General features: G+C 49.3%; 1 protein-coding gene across 1 annotated transcript in view; it reads right to left on the bottom strand.

The window, feature by feature from the left end:
* The window catches only part of PLXND1 (plexin D1), a 117,637-nt gene that overhangs the window by 2,811 nt on the left and 98,554 nt on the right, over window positions 1-16,272 (bottom strand). The window contains exons 27-35 of the mRNA XM_090021360.1: window positions 14,242-14,398; window positions 12,826-12,929; window positions 11,410-11,473; window positions 8,505-8,539; window positions 6,643-6,747; window positions 5,721-5,884; window positions 4,383-4,530; window positions 1,639-1,779; window positions 515-589 (exon numbers count right to left, since the gene is read on the bottom strand). Of these exons, the coding sequence (XP_089877486.1) occupies window positions 515-589; window positions 1,639-1,779; window positions 4,383-4,530; window positions 5,721-5,884; window positions 6,643-6,747; window positions 8,505-8,539; window positions 11,410-11,473; window positions 12,826-12,929; window positions 14,242-14,398 (993 nt within the window). The remainder of the gene's footprint in view (window positions 1-514; window positions 590-1,638; window positions 1,780-4,382; window positions 4,531-5,720; window positions 5,885-6,642; window positions 6,748-8,504; window positions 8,540-11,409; window positions 11,474-12,825; window positions 12,930-14,241; window positions 14,399-16,272) is intronic.

The following is a 16,272-nucleotide window of genomic DNA, read 5'->3' as shown; positions in this document are numbered from 1 at the left end:
CTACTGGATGCAAACGTGAAGCCTGTGGGGCCAGCCCACTAGGCCTTGTTATGACCACTTAGGCCTGACCTTTATGTCCACATCCAGTGTTTGCAGCACAAAGGCACCTATGTGTCTGGCTCCTGGTCTATGGATGCAGTCAGGCAGACACCCCCACACCTGCACTTACACCAGAATTTGCAAGCTAATTTTCAGGCTGAGTGGTCAGTGGTAGTGTCCTTAACCTGCTGCTGATCTGACAAAAGACATGAAATACTGGGTTTCCCATGGAAACTGTAAATAACTGTATGTTGGGGAGACAACTGAGGAGGCCAGAGGAGGAGGAGAAAGACATTTTAGGAAAATATGGCCATCCTGGGCCCTGAGCTCAGGGTGCTCCGTAACAGAGGTGGTGTCTTCCTGGGGTTGTTGCTCCAGGGTCTAATGAGACACAACCAATCACCCACAAAAGGTATTTTCCCCAGACACACCAGGTATGGAGCACTGCTTTCCCTAAACAACCAAAGCCGCTCACCTGAGGACGGTATCTCTTGGCGTACTTGTAGATTTCTGCCATGGCGACGTTTGTGTTAAACTCATTCCGGTATTTCTTCATGAAAAGAGAAAAATGGGAGGAGTATTAGCATGCCACAAGTGGTCAGCCGAGCTAATCAATGGGGCAGGTCTGCTTTTGCTCTAAGTTCACGTTGTTTCAACATGGCCTTTTCCCTTCTTTGCTACTCAAGGTATGTTAATACTGGTCTGGGGACTTGGTGCCAAAGTGTGTTCCAGGTACAAATAGGTGCCATCGATGGGAGTTGCATTTGTTTATGCCAGGGGTGAATCTGGCCTGCAGTATCTCTGTGTAGCATTGCTAATTCCTTGATCTCAAGGTGCTCCACAGTGGCGAGCAAGCACCGGAGCTGATCAGAAATGCCCAGACCACATATTTTCTGTTGGAACTGGCCAGCTGTGGAAGCTGAAATGTTTTATACAGATGGCCTGATTTTGACACAGCTCCCACAGAACCCAGCCATGGTTTGACAGCTGCAGACGCTGTTGCCTGCTCACTAAGTGTGGCTCTCTGCTAACCCATCTGGTGTGCTGTGCTGGAGTCTAGGCTTCTGGGGTCCATGGCAGCCCACCAGAGGGACTGCTCTGAAGTTAGGATCAGCAGATGCTGGGCATACCAGAAACCAAGAAAAGCCAATACTTCCAAGCTCTCAGTTTCTAGGCTCTTTGGCACTGAGCTCAGTGCTGCTGCCACTAGACCACAACCAGTGCCCAAGCTACATAATGTTAGCTTGGGTACGTCCACATCCCACAGCAGTTTGAGCATTAACTACAGTGCACAAGTAGTCAAAGCTGGGTTAGCTGATGTGGCTGTAGGTTATAGACCCAGTGCAAGAGATGGTTCCTTTAAGGATTTTGCCTTCACCATTTAGCACAGGTGAGGTTCAGTACTGTAGCACCTGCTGTAGTCCCTAACTTCCAGCACTGCAGAGCTGATCACTGCATGCCTCGTCCACAGGCTCCCAATTCAGCAATCAGGACAGGAGTACTCAGCAGCATGGAGAACATGTAGTGAAGTCTGTTTGGCACCACTGGGTGTGGGACTCGGCATCCCCTAGCTCTGCTACAGCTTGGCATGTTTCTTACCCGAGACTCCTCGGCCAGGTGTGCATTCATTTCCTGCTCGCTGAGGGGCGGCATGTCATGGATCTGCTTGTAATACCGCTGCACTATCTTCCTGTACTCCGGAATCTCCTTGGCATACAGTAGTTTATTGGTAGGTGAGTCCTAGAGGGAGAGAGAGATTTGATTTTGTGCTGGCTCCAAGACTGAAAGTTTTCTGCACTGCTCTTGCCTTGAAACAAAATCTTCATCTACATCCACATTTAGGAAACAGATCAATTTGGGGAGGTTGGGGGCTGATTTTAAACAATGGTGTGGAGAGTTCTTAATTGTGTGACTAATCTGCATGTACAACTGCTGACACTGGGCCTGTCAATCAGGGTATTGTTTACATTGACACACACACAAGGTCCAGCTTGTTCAAAAAACTCAAGCCCTCAGCGTCCCCTTGGCACTTTCGAGGGTAAAATACTGACTCAGGTTTTAATAGAATTGATTTAATTTATTTTTAATTTGTTATAATGATACGTCTGTCTCATTGTGTGTGTGTGTGCAAATTAGCAGAGGGAAAGTAGCAACTGCATCTGAAGCATGTCTATTTTGACAATACCATCTTAGCCTTGCTAGTGAGCCATCAGAAATAGTGCAGTCCTTTCATAGCCTCCTTCATACAGATGCCTGAGTAAACTGGTGCCTGTCCCAACCTCTGACACTTAAGTGTAAGGACACTATGGGAGAGCTACCAGCTGATCACCTAGCCCAGGGAAAAGACAAGTCCCTGAATTGCACTTAGCAGTGACTTGGCGGCCTATGGGCACTGCTGTAATATGCTACAAGGCACCCCTTACGTTAACAGCATTTAACACCCCCTATCAGGTTTCGATCTCATATGAGTGCACTGCAGAAATTCAGTCTATTCATATTCCTTGTGAATATCATTTCCTTTGCAAAGGAACCAACCCCAACCTGTTTGTGCTGTTCCTCAGTTTCTGCATATAGAAAGCGTCTTTTCAGTGGGAAACTGGAACAAGGAATATGTATCCCAGTTTATTATATGCACCATACAGAAGACCTGAGTCTGAGCTCACACCAGTTCAGTCCAAGGCTAATAGCCCATTGGGCTAGTGTGGGTAAAGCACACCAGTTTTTAGCCAATGGTACACAAGGGAGTGATGTGACCTTTGCTTTCTCAGCCTGAATGACCAAATACCCCATTACAAATGGTTCAGATACGTGCAGTCCTTGGCTTGGGACTAGACTAGGGCTTGGACTTGTGCCTCCAGAGCTGCAGTGAGACACCTTAGCTGCCCTGCCATCACACGCCACACTCTAGTTAATGATGGGAGCAGCTCCACAGGCAGCATAAAACTGCATTGGGATCCAGCTGGTGTCAGTGCGTTGGGCCCATGGGGGGGTTAGGTGACATGTTGCATAGTCAGGACACCTCATTTTTATTCTTATTGAGTAAATGAGAGCTTTATTCTTCCCACATTACTCAACAATCCCCAAACTCCAGTTATTGTTCTGAAGAGATTTCCATCTGCTGCCTGACCCTGCCTGACCTCTCCTCTCTGAATCGACAGCTTGACAAGGACAAATGGTAGGTGTTTTGTAAGCGGCCAAAAAATGTTCACAAACCCAAACAAACAAAAATCAAGGGCTCATTAGATCTTCCTCCAGTATTAATCTCTCCTGGTAAAGATTTCCTGGTGCTTTCAATTTAGGTGGAATGTGCTGCTCTGGCACCCAGCACGGAGGGGTGGCTCTGCGTCACAAGCTGAACACGTGCCAGCATTGAACAGCAGTGAATTAAACCTGTGCTCATAAAACTTATTTACGTCGGGAAGTTTCATATGTCAACACTGAACCATAGAGAGAGCAATCTCTCTCTCACCGGCCCCCCACCTCCCCCAACTTTTGGCTTACTCAGATACAGACCTTGGATCTGATCTCAGGCTGGGGCAAAATAAGAGTTATACTGGGGATAAAGCTGGTGTAAGTGAGATGAGAACCAACCCCTAACTCCCTAGGCTGTTGCACGCTTAGAGTCCATTACTTCCAGGCTTTCACTTAAACTGTTCACATGGTAAAGGGGTGGAGGGTTTCGGGCCAGTAGAGGTCAAGCCACATAACAGGTCCAAAATCGCAATGGTGATTGAAGTAAAGGAATAAAAACTGTGCAAAAGGAAGCCTCAGCAACATACAATCTTGGGGAGGACTGACATCTCAGCCTGGAGCCTGGCCTCTCTAAATCAGTGTGCATCAGGAGCAGCTTCTCTAAAAACAGCGGTGCTACACTAGGGTAAAACCAGCACCATCAAGCAGAATCAGGTACACAGGGTCTGCAGATGAAGCTAAACTGTGTTTGCACTAGAAGAGCTTTCCAGCAGACCTCTAGCAACATATGGTGGGGCCTTTCCTGGCATGGCTATGTTGACTGGCTAGCAAAACTTTTTCAGTGTAAACCAGGCCCTATTGAGACCGATGGATACCAAGCCCAACTTTCTAAGTGTAGACCAGCTCTAAAGAGGCCTGATTGCAAACCAGCTACCAGCACTCTTTAATGATTTTAATTCTTATCTCACTTCCACCAGGGTAAATCCAGAGTCACTTGGCTGAAGTCACTGAAGTGAAACTGGGGTGAATGAAACATCCAGTGATGATGACAGTTTTACTTGCTGCCCACTGCAGCTCTCCCGACGCTGAAAGGGGGTTGTCTATCTCAGCAGGAGCTGGAGTGGGTGGGGAGGGGCTCTGCCAATCTGTACCTTGCCCAGCTGCAAGTCGGAAAGAGAACAGGCATCAATGAAGGCCTGGGCAATGACGGAGAGGCAGGCATCAATATGGTCAGTCTTGTCGATGTCAAAAACAAACTGGGGGTTCTTCAGGATGTTGACCCAGAATCGCAGAGGTAGGCTGCAAAGGGAAGACATCAGAAACACGGGTCAAATGGACTTCTCCAGGTCACTCCCTCACAACAAAAGAATTAGAAACAGCAGTGATGGGGAAGCAACAGGGAAAGAAAATGAATAAAAAGTGTGTGTGTGGGGGGGGGGGGAATGGAAACAAGGCTTCTTATTTAATTGCAGTTATAACTATGTGCTTTCCTCACCCTGCTGAGCTAGAAATGGCAGGCAGGTATTTTACAGCTAAAGGGAAGTTTAATTTTTAAGCTGAAGAATGAGGATCTGATGGGAACTGCCATCCACTAACTGGACCCAGATTAGAAGTGGTGGCTGGGAGTGAAAGGTTCTGCAGCTTAGTAGCAAACGTGTCTATCCTGGCCCCTCAAAAAAAATCTAACAATCAAATCTGCATGCACTTATACTAACTCAGAGGTAATTTGCATTCATTTCCATACACTGACTTTTCTAGGCAAAAGACATTTTTTAATTGCCACAAATTGGGGGTGCTTATTCCCTCTGCAGCTACATCAGGGGTAGCTGTTCTTTCCTTCGATGGTGGGCTGAGCCTCTCTTCCAAGTTCACATGCTCTATTCTGCTGAACCTCCTGATTTCTCTGTTTCTCCCCAGTTAAAATATCTGAGCCTCCTTCCAGTTTATCCCCTGCTGTGTCTCTCTCTCCCCCTCAGGCTCTGTGCTCCTTTTTATGACCTCCAACCCTCCCCTTGGCACTCTGGGCCTCAGCTACTTATCTGCTAGCTGGACCTGTGTTGCCAAATCTCATGACTTTATAGTGAGTGTTATGATACGGTACTGCCAACTCTGGGAGTCACATCAGTGCAGCTTTTGCGACACATAGCTTTCTAGTCTTTTTGGTTGCAGAGATAAGACTGAAAATGTCACCCTAAAGGTTCAGAAGCTAGAGGCAACAGAAATGAACCCAAGTACTCGACCATCTCAGGGCGTGTGGGACTGACTCATGATTTCTAAATGCAACCTGCTGTCCCCTTCACCCATCTGCTTTTCCCATCCTTTCTTGGTCTTCTCACCTGTCTTACCCTTAGTTTTCCTCCTCATTTTGCTGTCTGCCCTAATGAGCACCCTGGGAGGCCCATGTTTACTACCCAGGTCTCTGCCCCATGCTTTGAATCCGCTTGTCCTGGGAGCTGGAAAAAAGGAAAGAACAGTCTCCTCTTCCAAACCTGTTAGTCTTCCAAATGTGCAAAGTATCAGGGTCCATTATTCCCCTTTTCTCTGCTTGCTCTTCCAGGAAGTCAAAGAAGTACTTGATGGCCACAGGTGGCTTGTCTTCTCGGATGCTGAGAATGGCTTTGAATAAGTCATCCAGAAATTTCTGCAGGGTGCCCTGTGGGACAAACACACACACACAGTATTGAGCAGGGAATGGGAAAGCAGTGACAACTGAAACCAAGTTACAACTCCCTAAGGGCTGCTTTTGTTCTTCACAAGTAGGAGACCCTTAGCTGCCAGCTTAGTAAGTTCAGGGAGGAAGGAGTTGCAGAAGTGGAGAGGGAAAGATTTGTTTGTGCATGGTGATATAATTAACTTTAGTTGGGATCTAATGTCTTTTGGCACTGAGGTTCCCTTTCTCCGCTGCTGGGATCTCACACATCTGTGATGGTTCTGCACAGTAAACAGAAGAGAATACTGGAAACTGCTGGCCAGTCTTATGATCTGTGCTCCAGTTAAACATGCTGGGATTGAGGATGGGTGCCAAGCCCTGGATGTGAACAGCCCCAGAGCACAGGGAAGTCCAAATCTGAATCCAGATTGAACAAGTTCTCCGCTTCGTCCCGAATTGAACACCAGATCTGAATGCTGGGTTTTGACCCTCCAAGGTGTCAGAGCCCCTTCCCTGAATGCAGAGTCAGGTGAGAAGGCAGGAGGGTATGGCTTGTTTTCAGCGGGAAATTCTGCTGGTTGAAAGTGGTCAGAAAGTCAGGCTTCCCATCTCCTCCACAGTATGGGACACTTGAGGACCCATCTCTACTCAGGCCAGAAACTTGATCTTGCTTAAAATAACACCTCACTTTTCAGAACAGATTACAAACAGCACTTCTGCTTCCCATTACCTGGAACTCACACAACCCCAGTTTCTCTTACCTTTGTAGAAAGCAACCGGGTCAGGTAGATCTCTGGTAGGACTTTTTTTCTATGGCTCTGCCTGTGGGACTTCTTATGTTCAGTCGATTCATCACTTGGAAGAACCTGGTTCAATGCAAAAAAATATACTTATGATTCCCGCCTTTGGAGCATCTTGCACTGAGGACTCCTACCGAATAAACTTGTTTAAAGGAATGCTGGGTCTAAAATATTCATCACTATCATTGCTTTTAGCTGAGTGTATGGATGTTAGTAGGGAAAGAATTAAAGTGCAAAAAATATTTTCTGATTCCCATATATGCCTCCTTGTTCTTTACAACTTTTAACAACACAAAGTGCCTTTAAAGTGCTATGCAAATGTTAACTAAGCAACTCTCATCCCCTCTGAGGGGCAGGGAAATAGTATTACTGGTACTGTGATGTGCTCAAGCTCATGGAGCGTTTCAGGGGCAGAGCTGGAGTTCAGAGTCAGGCATGTCTGGCTTCTAGCTTCATGCTCAGTCCACTGAACCATGCTGTTTTTTTGAATGCTCTGTTTCTCCAAGGCAGCTAGCATAGGCCACTGGCAATCCCTGCTCTTTGCTGTCATCTCAGCAGCCATGTAAGATGCATACTGTCCATGTAGGGGCTCGACCATGCCTTTGGACCCTCTGAGGGGCAGTGGCAAGTGAACATGGAAGGAAGGGAGCCATCAGCCATTATCACACACAGTGCTCCAGCCCCATAGTGATGGCATCATCAAGAAAGAAGATTTTCTCCTCTTCTGTCATATAATCTGAAATAACAAGGGTCCAAGAGCTGAAATGGAGGGCACCAGTGACATATTCATAACACTGAATATGATTCCTCCTTCCTGTTGGTTTTACACCATTGACTTCAGTGCAATTACTTCTAATTTACATCAGTCTAAGACTTTGAATCAAGGCTATGTGAACCTACCTACCCCCACTTTGGGCCAGATTGTCAGCAGGTAGAAATTGCTGTGGCTCCATTGCAGGGAAGGAGGCTGCGCTTATTGAGCCAGCTGAAAACTAGGCCCTTTGTCTCTTGCTAAAATAAGTCACAATCAAGTGAGAGAATGGTCAGGCTGAACCTCTTTGTGCCAGGGACTGAGTACTTTGCAGAGATCAAGCTTATATTTTTGCAGCGAATTCAATTTTCTGAAGCATAACCACTGCCTCCCCATATCTGTGCATTGGCAGCCATTGTAACGGTGAAATATGTAGAAATATGTATGAGATGATGATCAAGATTAAGATAAAGCCTCAGCTCTCCCTCTCTCTGCCAAAAGTAACGTGTGTTCAATTATTATCTCAATACCCAAACAATGCAGTAACCACAAAGGTCTTGGCCACCTGCCCCCTGGGCAGGCCTGATCCCAAGCCGGCATGCTGGCAGGTTGACAAATACATCTGCTCGAGCGTCCTGTACATATGGAAAACATTCCTACCCTTGCCTGTGACAATAAACTATACGCAGCGTTTCTGCTCTTTGCTTCTATGTTCATCCACTGCTGCAAGGGAGGTTCGTTCCATAACTGTGCACTAAAACTTCCACTTAGCCACAGCCTCCTCCCCTCCCACCACACTCCCCTCATTAAGCAATTATTTTTACAGCCGCAAGAAAGAGCTTGGTGAAACGTTGTTCTTGGGATTTGTGACTGCCTTCTCCCTTCTTTATTTGTACCTTGTCAGTCAGGCAGTTTCCTGGTGAGAGGGTCCTGAATCCAAGCAGACACTCCCCACAGAGGACATGCAGGAAGTGGGGGAGGGATGGCAGAAGTGACCTCTAAGAAAAACACCTTGGGCCACACACAGTGGGAGAGCCATTACCCCTGACCATGCTGCGAATGGGATACTTACCAAGTGGAAGTATTTCTCGGTATCCAAATCCTTCACTGCAAAGAAGAGAAAGAGACACATTGCTTTAGTCTGCTAGAGCATTCGCCACTAAAAAGCCCAAGGGCTTGTGGGGAGAAAAGCAGATGCTGTACTTAGTGCTTTTGGACCACAGGAGGGTGGCTAATCCCGAGCATAATACTGCCAAGGGAATTACGTCCATTTTACAGATGGGGAGCCAAGGCAAGTGACATGCCCGAAGACCATGTAAGTCACAATTAGATCCCAGGAGTTTCTGGCATCCAGGCCAGAGCTCAGCTCACTCAGATAGACCTCATTATGCTTGTCCTTGGCTGTACTTCGGCATTAATCATTGCCGGACTGCACCTCATTACAAACTGACTCAGATTTCAGAGACAGCCTCTTATCACCTCATCTTGAAAAGGCAACTGATTTCTCTGTGTTGCCTAGTTCAGGCTGCCAAAGGCTGTTGCAACTGTTTGTTTGCAGGCAAGGGCTGCTGCTTTCAGAAGCTTCCTAGTTTCATAGTTGGTAGGGACGGGAGGGACCTGAGCAGGTCACCAAGTCAGACCCCCTGCCATGGGCAGGAATGAATGCTGGGGTCAAACAACCCCAGCAAGGTGTTCATCTAGCCTCCTTTTGAAGACCCCCGGGGTAGGGGTGAGCACCACTTCCCTTGGAAGTTGGTTCCAGGTCCTAGCTGCCCTGACTGTGAAGTAGCGCCTCCTGATATCCAGCCTGAGCTGGTGGTCAGTAGCTACAAGGAGAGACCCACTAAGACATGCATCCTGCCAGGGTTCATTTGCTCTGTAGGTTCTACCTCCTTTAGCCTCCGAGTATGTCCTTCAAGGAAGGGCCTGCGGTGACCTCTCTCCCCGAGCCAGACCCCCTGCTTCAGCCACTCTCAACCCCAGCTCACAGGAGAAGGCTGGCGCTTGGACTCTTCTGTGTCCTTCCCACTTCAGCCCTTACAGTCTGCCTCTCTGCCCCAAACAGTGCAGTGACCTTCTTGCAGCTTAAAAGTGCTCTGCAGAGGCAAACAACACTGGGCCTGTGTCCTCCTTCTTCACCTCTGAGTGTGAAGAAGACCTAAAAGATGGTGGAGGGGTGCTTTGATTGTTTCTTCATATCAACTTCTTGTCTACCTTGGCTTTAGTGACAAAGAGTTGGAGGTTCACAGGTGTTGGGACCTGGCTAAATGAGAAGGGAAGGGATTTGTAATCAGGTGGTTTCAGACTCCTTTTCAATGTTGTTTTCACGATCATGTGTTTAGTGACAACCTCGCTAGCAATCACCTGGGAGAAAAGCATTCTTTGTGAAAGATTCAAATAGTTTCACACTGAAGTTTGGGGGAATTGCAACCCTGTTCCCTCAAGCATTCTACAGTACAGAGGAGAGGAAACGTGTTGATTCAGATATTTCTAAAGTAACAGCTCCTAAGACTAACCCTCCTTGCTCCTCCACCCACACTGTTCAAGAATAAACACCTTGCAGTCCTCCTCTACACCTCTGGGAGAAGCAAAAGCGGGTCACAAGAACCAATGGGATTTTATTTTTGCAAGCACTTTGCAAAATCCTTCAAAAGCTGAAACCAGAAGTTTGGAAGCATCCCGCTTGTCAGGACGTCAAAGGGACTCACACGTGGCTCAACCACTGAAACGTCCATCTGCCCATTGGAAACCACCCATTTGGCTAACAGCTCCTCTGCCCCAAGCCTCATGTGAAATACCAGCAGAAACCTGGAACCAGGACAGTTTCTTGACTCAAGGGCAACCATGCAAGTATGAGGTAACACATATGGGCCTAGTCAGCAGCACTGACAGCAATGACCTTATGCCACCCAGTCTGGTAACCAAATGACTGGATTCAGGGCAGCTTCCAGACCTGGGGCTCCTCCACACAGCCCTGCCAAAATCCTGCTGTGGCACTTCTCCCAGAGACTTGGATTCCCTTGGTTTTTTCAGTCTCTTGGCTGCTGTTCAGAGAAAGCCATGGGTTGCCACCAACAGAGCTCTGAGTGTCCCTGCTCTGTCCTTCTGTCTCTCTGGCTGTCACTCCTGCTGCGCGGTCTGCATGTGCATGGCAAGATTTTATCACAGGAGGTCCTACAGCTTCAGTGTCCTGTGGCCAGGTCAGGTCACCCAGGGCTCTCCGCCTCTCGGGAATAAGGAATCCAATGGGAAGGAGGGGGTGTACGAGAGCTGATTGTCTGCTGTTTCCACAGGGCCAAGTGCCTCTTTGCTGATGGTCTAATCAGGCTAATCATAGGCCCCAGTGGGCAAACAGTGCCAGCTGGAAGACCACCGAAGCCCTTGTGGGGCTGGACGGGTTCCCGAGGACGGAGGCAGTGATCTGTCCCTTTGTCACAGGCTGGCTCAGAAGTGGGTGCTGTGCCAGACACGGCTGAGAGCACAAATTGAATCCTGAGGCCAAATGCAGGGGGGCCCTTCCCCAATCTTAATTGTACTCAGTTTTGCCTCAGGCCTTGGCTGCCAAAGAGGGTCAGAACGCATGAGTCTGCCACATGGTGCAGCCCTGAGCGAGAGAAACAGGCAGCTGAAACTGAAGGCAGCCAGGCATTGCTAGAACGTGTGCCCCGTCTCCCAGGCTGATGGCGCCTGGCCTGTGTGTCAGCCGCCCTTCCAGGCAGAGAGGAGAGCAGGGCAGGCTGATTGTCACCACTGCCTGAATGGCTGTGCACGAATGTTCAGAGGATGACACCACGGGGGCAACGACACTCGCAGGACTGCAGCCAGCACAGAAAGGGTTAACCCCACACCGTGCAGCCAGAGGTGAGAGGGGTCCAGACAGGCACAGCTCCCGAACCCCAACAGGAATCCCACTTCCCACCTCTAAAAACAAATGTCTTGACATCACAGCCAGGGAAAGTGGGAGGGAAGCCGCTTACCCCTGCTTAGCGTGGAGTCCTTCTTATCTGATAAACTCATTGCCAGGGAGGCACCTTCAGGGATCTGCAAAGGAAAGGATCGGCCCAGATGAGGCAGAGGCCATTAAAGAAGGGTCGGGCTCGTAGGTGAGAGACGGCTCTGTGGGGCGGATGTGTGTGTATATGGGAGGGGCAGCATCCTCCTAATGATGCAGTCGTGTCTGGGATGGCTGCTGCAGTCCAAGTGACAATATTAGCGCACGAGAACAAGAACCCGGCCTTAGGAGCTAATGACAGAGGGCGAGACGCACCATTCATTTCCTCTGACCTACCAAGAGCATGGAGGGCAGACTGGAATCAAGCTGTGCCATCAAGATAAGAACTGTATTTTGTGCCAGGGCCTCTGGTAAGGGACCACTGCCCATTTCACATCACGAGGAAGAACAGTCCAGGCATTAAGACCTGGGCTCCCCATTCAGTTCCCTGCTTTCCCACAGGCTGCCTCTGTGACCGCGGGCACATCACTTAAGTTTGCTGAGCTACTCCCAAGGATAGCAGCTCTTTCCTACCTCAGACTGGTATTGTGAGGATAAAGGCATTACAGATGGTGATAGGCTCAGGCACAGGAGCCAGACAGGTCCCTGAGCTAGATACATGCCCAGGAGGTAGAAAAAAAAGCACCTGAAAAGAAGATGGCATCACACCTCTTAGAAGCCATTTGTTTACTTCTTGCTTTACTCCAAAGGGAAAATGAAGCTAATGTCAGACTGTGAAGTGTTTAGAGCAGGGACCCCAGCACAAGAGAAGCCTTGTCTGGGACCGGGATGCCCCCACACTCTCGTCACACAAACAACAGCACGAATAAAACCGGTTGGTTTCATTCCTGGTTTTCCACCCACTGGTACGTTGTGATGGGAAGCACGTTCCCAGCGCAACGGGGGAATGTGGAGCTGAACAAGCAAATAAAACCTTCTGGTTTTGTTTAATTCTGAATGTTGGAAATGGTCAGGAAAGCACTCCTATCCTGAGTGCAGAAACCTCACTCGTCTGACAGGGCAGCTTTTCAGCACGCCCACAGCCTCACCCAGCCCAGCCCTCAGGACCCTCACGGGCAACTCTGCCAGCAATTTCTGCAGGAATGGGGATCAGAAGCAGCGTGATGTTTATCACTGTGGATGGTGGCCATCGGGAATAGAAGCCTTTTCTGTTGTCAGTCATAACTTGTTTTGCATGAAGAGCGTTTAATTAGCTCCAATGTGTTGCAATATTAACGAGTTTCTCGCCAGGGCAGATGTCTGTTCCCCGGAAGCTCTCATGGAGCTATGGCAACTTTTCTGCTTGTTTCTGCTAATCCTCCTTGGAAGGGGAGTCGCAGCTCCTCCCGGAGGACAGAGGCGCTCCAAGGAAGGCAAGTTCTCCAAGCCCTTGCTGGTTTACCTTGTAATGTGCCAGTGTGTTGAGTTTCTTCCTGCCATCCTCCACCACGGATGTGTCATCCAGGTCCCGCAGGATGTAGCTGTCAGTGCTCGAGGCAAACCATTCTAAATGCAGAGACAGGATAGCATGAAAAGCCAGGCCGAGGGGAGCACAGGCAGCTGGGACTGGGGGATGCAAACTGCTTCTAATATGGAGATGCCACACTCACTGCAGAGCACTCGGGCTTCAGGCTCAAACTTCAGGTCTCAGGAGGGCTTTGCTCTGCCATGCAGCTGCAAGGCAGATGCTGCTCAAAAGCCTGAGGCAGGAAACCTTTCAGGAGTAGCCAGGGAAGTGCCAAGGGCAACTTCCCAGCTGGGGCCGAAAACGGTGTGTGGGGCTGAGCCCACATTGGATGGTATAGTGTTGAGGAGGGGCAGAGGGCTTCACCTGAGGAGACATGGCAAGTGCACACCCCTGAGGCCTCATCCTGCATGAATCCCAGCACTGCAGTCTGGCCCCTGTGTCCACACTCGAGGTGGGGTACCACAGAGTGGGCAGGGAGTGGGGATGACTGCCTGTAGGCTTCAAATGCTAGTACACATCCGCCATGTGGGGAGAAGCAGAGCCTACCAGAGGAGCTGGAGAGATGTGCCAGCACCACCTCGGCTCAGCTGCCCACCTGTTGACCGCCGAGCACCCAGCGTTTGGGCAGGATGGCGCGCACCCCTTGTGGCTACTTGTGACACTGGCTTCCAGTGGCCTTGTCATTCCCTCCTCCAGGCACACGCTCAGTGGCCACAGTCACCTTTCCAAGTCATTTGGAATAGGGCCCAAGGCCAGGCCAGCTGCTGGGCAACTCACAGAGCACAGCTGTTTCTCAGCTTTCCCTTTCTGCCCTGGGTATGGTTAATGTGCAGATAACTCTTGACTCTTGGGAACAAGAGAAGGTCCTCTGAGGCGGTAAATGAAACATCCAAACCTCTAAGGTGATGTCCATTACCCAACTGTATGTGGGTACCAGTGGCTGCAACTGAGAGGAAGGAGCTACAAAGGGGTAATATTCTGAGGGGCCAGATAAGTTGAGTACTGTACAGGATTTCATAAGGTGCAGGTAAAAGGGACCTTGGCTCTCCTAAGCTTTTGTCCCAATTACTTGATGTGTAAGTAGCAGTGATTCCTTGCACCTTAGCTGACAGCACCTCATGTGTCAGGACGTAGAAGGTGGCCACACAGCTTGTTCCTGGGGATCACATCGCCTCAGGAGCAGGTGCAGTCTCCTCCAGGTCTGCCCCAATGTTGCTACACCCAGCTGTCTCATATGGATGCCAAGGGCTGACAGCTGCTCCTTGGTGTCACTGGGCACTGTACTGTATAGAGCAACTACTCCAGCCTGAAAATAGGGTCTGTTGGATTCAAGTGGAAAGAGATCTTTACCCAGGTCAACGTCTTCTACCCTCGGCCACTGGGAGTACGGGACGTTCTTGCAGAAGGCTTCAAGGATCTTCTCCTTGACTTGACTTAGGGTGTCTGTGTCCATGGCCCGGACACTCAGGGAGTCCATCCCGCAGCCTTGGAAAGACACATTGAGATTCTGTGGGGAGAGACAGGGTTAGGCTGGAGGCCCTGGGACAGGTCTGCTGGTTAGCAAGGAAGCAGAGGTCAGAGAGCTCACACTGGCACGTTCCATGCACTGCGCGTCCGGATCACACTGAACAAAGCATCCAGCTGAGTTCCTGTGCTGATTTACAGCCCTGCAGACTGAAGCCTCTATTTATTCCCTTCAATTATTCAGTCAGGAGAGCAGGGGGAGCAACAATGCAAGCTTCCCCATGCTGCCCCAGCTAATGCGCCTTTGCCCTGACCTGCAAGGACCAGGCGAGAGAATTCAGTCTCTGTGGCCTATGTCCTTGGCTTCTCTGCAGAGACAAGGGAGCAGTCAGTGGTCCCTGCTACAGCCGTCCCTGGCATCATGAACAGAATCTCTGTTTCAAAAGCGCTCTGCTGCTTTGGGTCCCAGGTCAGGTTCAGTACTGGGGTAAGCAGGCACCATGAAACGGGAGGCGATGGCGCTGTGCTGGCTTACTCCAGGAATGCACTGCCCTGAGGTGCATGATGTGAGCTGTATCTGTGCCTGTGTGACTGGAGTGTAGTGCAGACACGCCTGAGCTGGCTTTGGGAGTTGGAGAGGAGTCCTGCTGCAACGGTGGGGAGGAGGAATCGCTGCTGGCTGTAAAACCGCCTGAATACTCAGGTGATTGGACCACGCTGCAGTCACAACAGCGAGCACAGACGCTCCAGAATACAAAGCCCTATCAGCCAATCATGGGGCAGGAAAGGTGGCTGTCTCATCAAAAGCCACTTTCTAATTAGTACAACCCTAACCTGTCTGCCAACATCCTGGGTATGAGTCTGAAAGGACCTCAGCCTTAGCTCCTATTTTGTGCCCACAGCTTGGATGCAAATAATTATGGGTGCAATTATGTGTGCAATTAATATCATTAAGATGTCGAACTGCCTGATTTACAGGCACAGTCAGGAAAGCATCTGAATACCATCACGTTTGCAGGTGTGAAATAAGGGGCACATCCAAGAATTGTGCCTTGACTTTTCACAGGAGCTCAAGGCTGGTGCCCAGAGCCCTTGGGCTCCTTTGCAGAGTGTCCCTGGGAAGCAGACTCCTCCAGCGTGCAGGGTGATGAACAGGGTATAAGTGCACAGATCGCATCACATTTTCCTTTAACATTTAATGAAATCTTGTTTTTCTTCTAAAGTGTAATGTGCAGATGGCTTTTAAAGCAGTACTTCAGTTACCAGCAGCCTGGCAGGGGGAAGGGTTGACAATGAGTCTGAACAACTCCTAGTCTCACCCTCTTCCCAGCTGCATAATTTACACTTAGCTTTTATTCCTGTTACTGGCATGTAAAGGGTCAGCAAAGCTTCTCCTGCTCAGACATAGGAAGTTACCATCTCCGCTGAGAAAGTTAATACCTAGTGTCCTGCTGCTAACCCCCCTCAGCCTGTGCAGTAAATTACAGGCCAATTGGTTACAGGAATCTGCGGAGATGCAGCTCAGGACAGGCAGCCTGATCTGGCTTTCTGTTACAGTGGTGCGCATCTGGAGAAGCCCCATTGTTTTTAGTGGGGTTGCTCTAGATTTATACTAGCTTAATTGAAACCAGAATTTGGCCAGGCTCTGGAAAGGTCTGTCCGCTGCATGCTCTGTCAGAAACAAAGTCCCTTCAAGTAGGCACTTTTTGTAGTCTTGTCTTATTCCCTGGGGAAGGCAGTTTGTAAGATCACTTTTCAGTGCAATTCCTCTAAAAAGCCTTTACACCAGGCCTCCAGCTTTACAGCTGGCAACTTCTCACAGGCAACGAAGTCGCAGATTATTGTTTTTGACCCTTCTCATTGCTGACGAGCAGTCTGCATATCTATTTGTCACTCCCCGCCCTTGTCTGAGCCACC

The sequence above is a fragment of the Crocodylus siamensis genome, chromosome 11 (assembly GCF_052110815.1).
Source record: "Crocodylus siamensis isolate JL-2025a chromosome 11, ASM5211081v1, whole genome shotgun sequence".
Taxonomy (NCBI): domain Eukaryota; kingdom Metazoa; phylum Chordata; order Crocodylia; family Crocodylidae; genus Crocodylus; species Crocodylus siamensis.
Note: the sequence above shows the minus strand (reverse complement) of the source record. Positions and strands in the feature narration are given on the sequence as shown.